The sequence below is a fragment of the Uranotaenia lowii genome, unplaced genomic scaffold, assembly GCF_029784155.1.
Source record: "Uranotaenia lowii strain MFRU-FL unplaced genomic scaffold, ASM2978415v1 HiC_scaffold_167, whole genome shotgun sequence".
Classification (NCBI taxonomy): domain Eukaryota; kingdom Metazoa; phylum Arthropoda; class Insecta; order Diptera; family Culicidae; genus Uranotaenia; species Uranotaenia lowii.
This window is the reverse complement of record NW_026597710.1, coordinates 61,620-73,282: the sequence shown is the minus strand read 5'-3', so window position 1 is coordinate 73,282 and position 11,663 is coordinate 61,620. Positions and strand designations below refer to the sequence as shown.

Below are 11,663 nucleotides of genomic sequence, written 5' to 3'. Positions count from 1 at the left end.
TATTTGTTATAAAATAAGCTACAACTTTGCCGAAGACACAAACTGTCTATCTGTAATTCTCATTTTGTGAAAATGCGATCAAGTTAGTACTAATAATCCACCTATAACCGTTCACGATATATCGATAAAATGCGAAAATAAATCACACATTCAATTGCGGATAACTCATCACAGTCAACTCGTATCGCGTCACAATCTTCTACAAACTTGTTTGTAATTGTTTGAACTAAAATTCCTGAAATTCTGAGCTTTCTAGCATACTGGAAACATATTTTAGAACGTAAAGAGTGAAAGTATGTCGATTTTTCATACATTTTGCCGAAAATCTCCATACAAATTTTAAGTCCTTTGCGCCAGCTCGTGCTTCTGCCAAATGACCTGAAACTTTCAGAAAGTCATTTTTTCACCTAAATGCACCAACCTATGGGGTGCCGCGTGGAATAAAAAGATTTTTTTTTGTTATGGGCCAGTCTAATGTGGTGTGTATCGCTGGTATGCCATGTGGACCTGCGAAAAGATTGTGTTTCAGCTTAGCAGTCGCCTCCAAGATGTTATCGTCATCGACTACGATGTGATGAAAGAAAGTACTCTGACGTGGGACGTTACTAGCCGCAATAGTCACCTGATCCGAGGATATTGAGCCAGAATCAAAAGAACGTATTGAGGAATTTGTCAGCGAAGAGATTAAAAACGGTCCGAAGTTACCGACTTGTCTTCAAAAAACAGTTAGGACGGGAAGCGGGATTCTTTCCGTTGGTCGTTAACTAGAGTCCAGATTATTTACAGATGAATTTATTTTATTATAGGCGGCAGTCTTGAACCAATCAAAGCGTTTTACAGTTTTTTGTTCATAGATTAATGGATACTAATAAAAAATTTGTAGTCCTTATTGCATGATGTAAAGTTTGTTTTGTTAAACAGGGATGTTTTCGGTCCTTTTTATAATCAAAACAAAACCTAGCTATTTCATCGATTTAAAACAGAAACAAATTTCAATCGAGAGCAAAGTTGGTTGCCAACTGCAACACAAATGAAAAAAAAACGAACCCTTATCTCGCCGTTTTTTGTTTCAATAACCGAGCTGAAATTTTCTTTTCTCGTGTTGTGGGAAGAATTTCTTTTTTTACAGAGGAATAATCAACAAGTGTTGCTATTGGTAATGGTTTATTTATATTTGTACTTTTTCATGTTTACATCGAAATGTATGATAAGAGATTCACCATTTTTCGCTTGTTGCCCAGCAACAAAATTCAAACCTTAAAAGTCCCCCAATCATAAGTAGGTAGTTCAAAGTATCATCCTAACCGCTAGACCTTACAGTGTACTATAGAATCCGGATCCTAAGCTAAACAACATTCAATCACTCATCAGCTGCACACGCATCATTTTTCGTTTGATTATTTGCAAGTCTATTGCTTCTCTCTCCGTTTTTATTAAACCGTGTCTGAAAAAAATCCTAAAACAACTCAACAACAAATCACCACCCGCTGTTATCGCCCCGTGACTGGGCTGGCCTATCATCAGTAAATTGATTGAGCACATCTCTTGCTCGTGATCACTGGACCGGTGCAGCGGCACGTGGCATGGTCCGCCCTCGTTGCCGTCTCTGGAGGAACATTTTAACCGAGTTGAACGGAAGCTGGAAGTGGTAGTATGCACAATATGGCAGCGGATCCCAGTACACGAAGAGAGCTTCTCGTTTATCCAGAACAGTTCCTATCAACTGTTGAACGGCATCCACGCTTGGTTGACGAACTGCCTTCAAGACTGTCTCGTGAATCCAGTAGCGACCTCCGTCCTGTACCAGGGGTCCAGAATTCTGTCGATTGAAATGTGGGCATGGTCGACAGATAACTCGCGAATGAACTCCGGTATAACAGATGTAGGGCAATGAGACTCCAACGCGAATCCCGAGTGGTAGAATTTCCCCGCTGGACTTGCATTTCGACAACCGGAAGCTGATGTGTCCGTTTAATGGACGTTGTAGACGTATCTTGCGGAAAAATTCTTTCAGCCATTGTTCTATCTCTTCATTCTGCTCCGGCACTAGACTGCGAGTGTCGTTCTGAATCACACAAGTCACGTTGGCAACCACTTGAGAGTCCTTGACGGTTGTACACGTTACGTATTGTGCACCGATAACATCGCGAACGATTACCCACTTTTGCATCTCACTGATTTCATAGTTCAGCTTCAGATCCCGACGATGCATTGGCAGCACGTATTTGGTGCGTTCCAGTACGCCAAGCATTCCGGACGAGAACATCACATTACGATATCCGGAAAGCCATCCGTTTTCGTACAGCCGGTACAAATCTTCCTTCGAGGCAATCACTTGATGAGGAGGCAAAGCAATGTTATTAAGCTCACACTTTCGCATGACCTGCAGGATGTCGTCAAGTACGGAGGTTTCCTGTGTCCCAGGTATAAAGCTGGAACATCCCCGAAGCTCCAGATGTGGTTTTGCAAGTGCATCGTAATGAGCTACACTGGTTGCACATACGGGTATGTAATGAGTTGGCTGTTCTTTTTCAACGATTTCACACAGAGCTGCAATGTATTCGTTCGCTGTTTCTGGGGTGGGTTTCTGAACGGTGTAGAACTTGCTCACGGCTGTTGAAAATCGGGCCAATCCGAATAATCCTTCGAAATCGAACACTACAACTCTTGCGCCAGACTTGTAAAAGTTTCTGGCTAGGTGTAGGGCTTGGATCGTACTTCCGCAACTGATCAGGACTGTTCGCTTCTTGCGATTGCGCTCGTGAGCTGGAGTATGTAGGGCAACGAGAGCCCATTTGAGACATGCCAAGGGTAACGCTATGAGCTTCCAGAACATCCATAGGCAAGCCGATAACCAAAATGCGGGAGCTGCAAACAGGAATGGTCTCCAGCAAAGTTGCATAAAAAATCCTATAATGCGTTGAGCTATTGCGATCATCAATAGTGGCCACCAGAGAAACAGGCGCAGAATGATGCGCCCGTTAGATACACGATATTTATCAACTGGCTCATCTCTTGGTGAGCCATTGACATTTTTCGAGGGTGCTGGCTCGACGGAAACCGGATCAACGGCACGATCTTCAGGAATCAACATGAAGGTGCTGGAATAGTTCCGACGCAAAGTTGATGGTGGCGACGAGGATAACGGTGAACTAGGCATTGGAGGCGAGTTGTGTCTGGAAACAGACGGTGTCCACCTTGGACTGGTTGGAGCCGTTCTCGAGTACAGTTTCACCAAATTATCCGCGTTATTATTGTTCGAAAGATACATGGATCCAGTGCTATCACTTCGGCTCCAGGGCCCGAAAATCTTATCCTTATTTGCGGAAGGCATCGCGCGTTTCACACAACAAAGCACAAATAAGCACAGTCTATTAATCAGCGGTCAGTTCAACTTTCAACACATCACAGGTGTTGTGATCACCCAAATATCCCGAGGTTTTACGAAGCCTCCAGAATACTCAGCACAACACGGAGGAAAATTTTCAGATTTGCGGTCCGGCAAACAGTACAAGACTAAGTGCGCTCCGATTTGACACTGCCTTTTTAAAATTTTGTCGGTGAGTGATAATGGAAGCGTTCCTCGAAAGGGATGGAAGATCATGTGAGGATCTGCCGCTGTGTAGCTGATACCGTTGAGTTGAGCCGGTCGGAATCTCTCTTCGATGTTCAATAAATATTTAAAACAAACCCGTAAGGGATGTGTGCTGTTGCTGCTGCTACTGCTCCCATCGTCAAGGGATAAGCTGCTGTTATCGCGAACTTTGGACTGAACATTATCACAGCAGAGTGAAGAAGATGTTCTCCTGCTGTGGGCTGGCCTCTGCCTCAAGAAGGAAGCATTTTTCGTTTTGGCCATAGAAAAGGCTAGGTAGTCAGGGGAAAAATCTTGAAACTATGTCAGCCTCCCCTTATCGGTTATCTACACCTTGAGACCAGGATGATTCAAAACTACCAGGAACGAGTCATGTTTACCGTTTCGGTAACAACTGATGTAATGTGTGATAATCCTAGAGGGTGCTCGCTCAATCACGATCCCATCCCGTGTTAGGCGGCGCCGGTGATGATGATGAACTTGCAACTTGCAAACAAATGTCTAGTATATTTTTAAACATTCCGGCCTCCATCGGTGGGTGCAGGATTAACATCCGTAAACGGTGTGGCGAATACTGTGGCCTAGCTTCCGTAAGGTTGAAGCTTTGTTGTATGTATTTGTGCAAATGAAAATTTGGGGATAATCTTCATTTTGTTTGACTGCCAAATCAGTTGTAGAAAAGTGACGAAATTCAGTAATTCGTGCATATTTAAGATCACAATTTTTTAGCGCCTAAAAATTCTAACTTGTTCGTTAGAATTACACATTGATTATTGGTAAATACCTTAAAAAATCAGATAATTTTGTGTTAGACATCCGAAACATATTGGCAGTCATCATCGTTTCCTCGAAGACTTGAGGAAAGTTGGAAAAAATTGACTAATGTATCACTATTTAAACAAAGTTGAATTATTTGACTTTCAGTTTTCGGAATGACTACTTTTCATGCAATACTTCGCGAGGCACCAGTAGTGATGTCAATTGAATTTTATTGCTTTTCAATGCTAAAAGACATACCCCTGTTAAACAGTGAATAGTCTTTTTGCCTAATAAGATACGAAGTAACGGTCTCTGACAAAGTTGTACGGTGGCAAATTTCTTTGGGAGATTTTATAAATTGGCACAAAGACCATAAACAGGCTCGATTTCACAGAAGAAACAAAAATGATGTGGATTTTTCCATAAAAATTTTTCAATTTCCCATACAAACCTAAAAGTTTGATTTTTTTCATGTAAACGTTACTGAACAATTCTGTAAAAAATTATGGATGAATTTGAACCAAAACAAAACTTTTAAAACCCCAGTGTTTAAGAAATTCAAAAATGATCCCAAATCGACTCAGTCTAATGATCTATATTTAAAAAAATGTGGACGTTTTGCTTTTATTTTAGTTACATCAAGGTAAATTAGAGTTCTATAAACAGTTAGAGAAAAAAGACAAGAAATTTATTAAACAAGATTTTCTTTGCCATTTGATTATAGTTGTTCCTAAATGCGTGATATTGCTCAAACACAGATTATGCCGTGATTTTAGCTCAGATTGCAGAGATTTTACAGACTTTCTAAATTGAATGTTGAAATCAGTATTCATGTATCGGATATGATCGATAAGTGAAAAAATTATAATAGAAATCTCGCGTGTATGCATTGCTAATTCATGAATCATTCCTAAAAACTTTTTTTTAGTAAGATCGGCATGGTACAAGGTACACGCAAAAAAATTATTGTAAAAGCAGCCAAATTTTGGCCCAAAATAATAAAAAAAATTGTTTGGAAAAGGCACAAATATATTTTTGCTAACACTGACTACAATTATCGATTCTATTTAACCCTCATCCGTTCCTGAAATTTTTACCTGTTACAGTCCCTGCAGTGTCAATTTGACACTCCTGACTAAAAACAATATATCTCTGTTTTTTACAACCTACAAAATTTATAGTTTTGAAAACCTCGTAATGTAACTCAAATATGTTTCTCAGACAATATTCACCTACAACACTTCAATTTTCCGTTACTCAAAGTCTAAGAAAAAAAAACCGAAAAATATGTTTCGAAAAAAAGACTGTAGATCAGCTAAGGAGTCTTGCGTTAATACACTCAAAATCCAGTGAAAAGTTGTATTTTAGTGCCAGAAAATCCGAAATAATTGCAAATTGACAAAAAGTTAAAAAAAACAGCTACGTTTGAAAATTCGTCAAAAATTCTGTGTTTCGTATCTTGACAATCTTAAAAAAGGAAAATTTTGCCAAATAACGTCCACTTTTCAATCCTCTTTTCAAATTTTATCTGGTGTTTCTAAAACAATTTTTACGATTCATTGATTAAAAAGTACGGTTCTTACACCACTTTTTTACATTTTTTGTGGTCATGATCTTAAAAAATTGAGAAAAAAATATATCGCAATATGCAACGTATAGCTTCTAACTTCAGCTTTCTTGAACACTAATATAAGTGAATTTTTTTTAGCCCTATAGTTGATCTACAGACTTTTTTCCGAAGCATGTTTTTTCGGATTTTTTTCTTAAACTTTGAATGACGGAAAATTGAAGTGATGTAGGTGAACGACATCTCAGAAACATATTTAAGTTACATTACGTGGTTTTCAAAACAATAAATTTAGTAAAAAACGGTTCAGAAACAAGAGGTATAGAGCGGTTTTAAGCGAGGAGTGTTAAATTCACACTCAAGGTCTGTCTATGGAGTTTTTTTTTCCTGTTCTTTCAGGGTGCATCCATTAAAAAATTATGATGCAAAATTAAAGATTTCAAGAATTCATTGAGGGTCCCCGAAGACATTGTTTTATTTGGATGCCCACGAACAAAGTTAGATGCAAGCCGCCAAACTTCCAATAGTGTCATATTGACACCCAAGAGGGGATTAGGATTTTCTTAAATGACCCATCATACTTGACTTGGAGAACGGTTGCTATGAACCGAGTAAATTTTAGGAATTATGTTCGTCAAGTTATGTCGTGAGACGGAATACTATGTAAATAAATAAAATAATCATACTTGACTAAATAACAAAAAAATGGTTAAAAGCTAAAAAAAATGTGTTATGCGAAACAACAGGTTAAAAATAATGGAGTTTACACTTTGAAATAATTTAATTTTTCTAAAATTAGAGCAAACATTTTTGGTTTTCGGATTTTTTTTATCTATATTTATAATCAATTTATTTCTTATGGTCAATTCATTTTTACACTCATTTTGTTTACTTTAATTTCCTTCGGAATCGAGTCATTCTTCCTTCCCCTCGACAGGCAAAAGCAGGAGCGGCCAACAGCCCATCTGATGTTGCTGCTGCTTACAAAATCCACATTCACTTGCTCATGACAATAGTATGATTACCGAAACCGAATCATCCCCATCGGTTTCCAAGGATTGCACTTGGTGGACTTACGGAAATTACCGTTCTGCCATGTTCTGAAATAAAAGTAACACTGGATTGGTAGTAGCGAAGCTTTTGATTTTCAAGGGTAGACATAACTTACTCTCCAAACTATTCCAGCCGGTTCCTTCGGAGGTTTCATCTCTCGGAGAAATATCCTCCGCAATTCCACTGCTGCTGCTGGCCTCCTCAATGGCAGTTTTCGCCATGGTGTGTTTGTTTCGGATGAATCACAATTTTCACGTTTTTTTCATTTTTGAACCTATCGTTTTCAACTTACACGTTTATTGAAAAAAAAACTGAGTTTTCGTTTAAAAACAAACCAAATTTTGATTTCAAGGGATACAAAATAAGTGTGAAAAAATAACAAAATTTTGTCATTATTTTCAATCGTTTTTTCATGAAAACAACTGAAAAATATGCATTGAAAAGGCAAAATAGAATAACAGAACATTTTGTTGAACCGACCCCCGCCTTTTTCTGCATGTAGGAAACTGTTTATTATATGGTCCTTAACTAGAAAACAACCCGAATAAAAAACCACACATCCCTCCCCCGCTCGCACGCATCGCCTAGTTTGGTACCAAATTTTTGGTATTGGCTTGTGCACAGACATACACTGTATCAAAAAATTGTCCGTACAGCACGTACCTTGGAATCCAAACAATCAAAAAGTGCACTTTTTCAGTCAATAAAAATACTACAATTACAACATTCGCTGCAGAAACTAGTCCTTTTTGTAGATCAGTATTAAAGATGTTTATGAATTCAACCTTAAAAATAATCCAAATTATTTTGTACGTACACTGAAGCCTTTGTCAAACATTAGTCAAGAAAACAGTTATGTGTCAGTCTGTCAAACGCAGAAACGTGAGTTGAATCTCAGCAAAGACAATTTTCAGTGGTCTGAGCGATAAATACGGTAAAATGAACGGCATTTAGCATAAATTAGTAGATTTCAACAATTTTTAATTTTTAATTTTGTAGCCGGCCACCACACTCCCCCACACCAAATGTGGATTAGATTAACAGGAAAATGTCTGCTCCTCACAAAAAAATACCCGTTGACATCCGGAAACTGATTGTTGACCTGAAGAATGACGGTAAAAGCTTGTCCGAAATTGAAAGTATAGTAAAACTACCATGATCGTCGGTTCGGTATGTCCTTCAGAACTTTAAGAAGACTAACTCCCTGGAGACTACTCCAGGAAGAGGCCGCAAACTGAAGCTTACGGATCGTCACCATCGCATCATTGTCAGGGAAATCAGTCAGAATCCTAAAATCAGTGCCCCTAAAAAAGCTGACAGCCTGAAAAATTTGGAATACGTACAGGTTAATCCTCAAACGGTACAGAACATACTTCATGAGGAAAAATACCGAGGTCGTGTCGCCATTTGCGCTGAAAGCACCCCACACCATTACATGGCCACCACCGTGATTAACTGTCGGTCGCAACTTTTTCGGATCCAATTCAGTATTTGGATTACGCAATACTGCTACATGTCCGTCAGACCCAAAAATATTAAATTTGCTTTCGTCAGTGAATATGACGTTCTGCCAGAACTCTTCCGGTTCCAGGACATACTTTTGAGCGTATTCCAGCCGCTTTTTCTTATTCTTAGCAGATATAAACGGCTTCTTACAAGCAACACGACCTCGGTATTTTTTCTCATGAAGTATGTTCCGTACCGTTTGAGGATTAACCTGTATGTATTCAAAATTCTTTCGGGGCACTGATTTTAGGATTCTGACTGATTTCCCTGACAATGATGCGATGGAGACGATCCGTAAGCTTCAGTTTGCGGCCTCTTCCTGGAGTAGTCTCCAGGGAGTTAGTCTTCTTAAAGTTCTGAAGGACATACTGAACCGACGAGCGTGGCCGTTTTACTATACTTGCAATTTCGGACAAGCTTTTACCGTCATTCTTCAGGTCAACAATCAGTTTCCGGATGTCAACGGGTATTTTTTTGTGAGGAGCAGACATTTTCCTGATAATTTAATCCACAAATTGTTAAAATCTACTAATTTATGCTAAATGCCGTTCATTTACCGTATTTATCGCTCAGACCACTGAAAATTGTCTTTGCTGAGATTCAACTCACGTTTCTGCGTTTGACAGACTGACACATAACTGTTTTCTTGACTAATGTTTGACAAAGGCTTCAGTGTACGTACAAAATAATTTGGATTATTTTTAAGGTTGAATTCATAAACATCTTTAATACTGATCTACAAAAAGGACTAGTTTCTGCAGCGAATGATGTAATTGTAGTATTTTTATTGACTGAAAAAGTGCACTTTTTGATTGTTTCGATTTCAAGGTACGTGCTGTACGGACAATTTTTTTATACAGTGTACAATTACTTTTTTAGCAGATTGCTCTGATTTTTATCCTAACACCTGTATATAGTTCACCCGCTACAAATTGAAAGCCGCTGTTCTGTAACCGGAAAAAAAACAATGAACCAATACTAAACTTTTAGAGGTATGTAACATACAATTTTAGAACAAGCCTCACGTGAATTCAAAACATTCATAGGGATTATCAACTAAATCAGCTTGTTTGTCTGATTCTTTCCACTAACAAGCAAAAATAGAGGGATACTTCAATGCATACTGTCAAGTTTGCGGATAGTGCCGTGTATATGCTTTCTTATCTAGAAACAATGTCAAAGCATGCAGTAAAATGTTTTCACACCTTCTGAGTCCTTGAAATCCTAGCACGGTTAGTCGTGTAGTGTCCTTCGCAAAGATCGTTCCATCAGGAGGTCTGGATTTCGGTTCTTAAAATTTCTGATCCACTTAACACTCTGCGGAAAATTTTGAGTGGATGGTAGATTAATTGACGTGACACACTTTCGGCTTAAGTACATTCCCCAGCAAAAATAGGAAGAAAAAAACGAAAAATTAGGTCAACTTCGTGCAAAAATTAAAGCCTACGAAATTTCTCAACTAGGAAGTGGAATAGAGAGAGAAAGTTTTAAATTACTTCCACGAGTATTTCGTTTTAAGAATAATCGCCCGTGGCGGCATGGCGTCCGCCTTCAAACCCGTGGCGGTGCAGCAGGGACATCCTCCTGTGACACACCGCGTTCGTCCTAGCACAATTGCAGCAATCAACGACCACGACGGAAGGGAACACGTGGTTTCCGACGATAAACACACTAAATCACGACAAGAAATTCATTCCGCCAGTGTTGCCATCGGCGATGGTGATCAACAGAAAACAGCTAGCTTAGCAACCACCAGCTCGATACCCGATGGACGTTCCAACAGGGGTGGTTCCGGCACTGCAGCACCCCACTGGTCCCTGGAGCTACTTCGGTATTTTGTGGCCCAGGAAAGAAGGCGCATGTCAACCGGTCGCCAAGTGGAGGTGGTGTTCATCGAAATCAGCGAATTGTGCTGCGCTACCAAGGTGAACGATAAACAAATTATCTTCTGTAATAAGTTCCAGCGAGTCGAGCCTCCGGTGGCTCGGCCAGTTCCTCGTCGTTTGTCAACCGGATCGGAAGGTTGTTTTCGGATAGTGGCAGCCGTCGCGGTCGATAGTACCCATCTATTGGATTATTTGCTGATTGATGACCCAACTTTAGCCTCAGCTCAGCTCCAAAGTTGCTTGAAGCGTGGCGCAAGTGGCGACTCGGAGGCCGCTAGTGAGTGCGTGACCGGGACCATTCCGCCATCAGTGGACCAAATTGGTCGGCTAGGCGTGCGGACAACTCTTCCGGGGGTCAGTGGTGGTGACAGTGAACCGGCCGTGATCTGGACCAACTCAGTGAGGGAAGGATTGGGTAACAGTCAGGTCCATCTGATACTAGCTGGAAAGGCCGCCTCTGGCACTGGTGAATCGAGCGATTTTGTCAAAACTCTTCGGGAAAAGACCAGGCGATCTGCATCGGGAAGTGATTACTTCGAACGGTTTTGTGTCAAGTGTCGGATCTATCTGCTGGAAAACTTTCAAAAGTTTCAGAACAACTTCACCATTATGTCTAGGGTGAGTGTTTGAAAAAGTGGAATCTATCACAAAGTTGTCAGAAATTGTAGAAGAAACTAGCTGACCCGGTAAACTTCATTTTACCTTTTATTTAACAAATCGTAATAAATGTTTAACTCCATCTACAGTCCTTTACGTCTTCGTGCTCGTGAATCAATTTGTATGAAAATCGTCTTGAAATTGTTCGTGTCTATTTTTAAGCTGATTTCGTAGAGGGGGGAGGGCCCTCCATGAAAAGTGAGATTATTGAAACTAATATGCAAACCATCTTTGACCCGGAAAACCCTAGGATACAAAATTTTACTTCCTGCCTATCGTCCGTTTATACGCGATGGTGTCAAAAAGGAAACGCCTCCATTTTTATATATAAGATAAATATCATATATCCTCAATATTAATACAATTTTTATTATCGAATTTTAAAAATGCATAAATAGAAGTAATGTTGAAAGATATTTTCTGAAAAAGTACTAATTCGGTTATAGAAAAAATAAAATTTAGAAACAGAACTGTTGATAGCTAAAGTGCTTATAAAATTTCTTTTAGTGCCTGAGTGAGCTTGAGTGTTTAGCTACATTGCAAAAATCTATCGATTGGTTGGGTAAAATTTAAATTTTGTTGCAATCTACTGCCTACCACTCGTAAATTTCGACCTTTGGCTGAAAGCAAAGTATCATCA

General features: G+C 39.5%; 2 protein-coding genes across 2 annotated transcripts in view; one reads left to right on the top strand and one right to left on the bottom strand.

Annotated features, from left to right (window-relative positions):
- Positions 1-1,147: 1,147 nt before the first annotated feature.
- On the bottom strand, positions 1,148-3,525 carry LOC129759489 (uncharacterized). Its single transcript, XM_055756960.1, has one exon. It carries the CDS (start codon positions 3,332-3,334, stop codon positions 1,556-1,558), a length of 1,779 nt encoding a protein of 592 aa, XP_055612935.1. The 5' UTR covers positions 3,335-3,525; the 3' UTR covers positions 1,148-1,555.
- A 6,814-nt stretch (positions 3,526-10,339) lies between these two features.
- The window catches only part of LOC129759491 (rootletin), a 47,062-nt gene continuing 45,738 nt past the window's right edge, over positions 10,340-11,663 (top strand). Inside the window, exon 1 of the mRNA XM_055756964.1 lies at positions 10,340-10,984. Coding sequence (XP_055612939.1) covers positions 10,340-10,984 — 645 coding nt within the window. The remainder of the gene's footprint in view (positions 10,985-11,663) is intronic.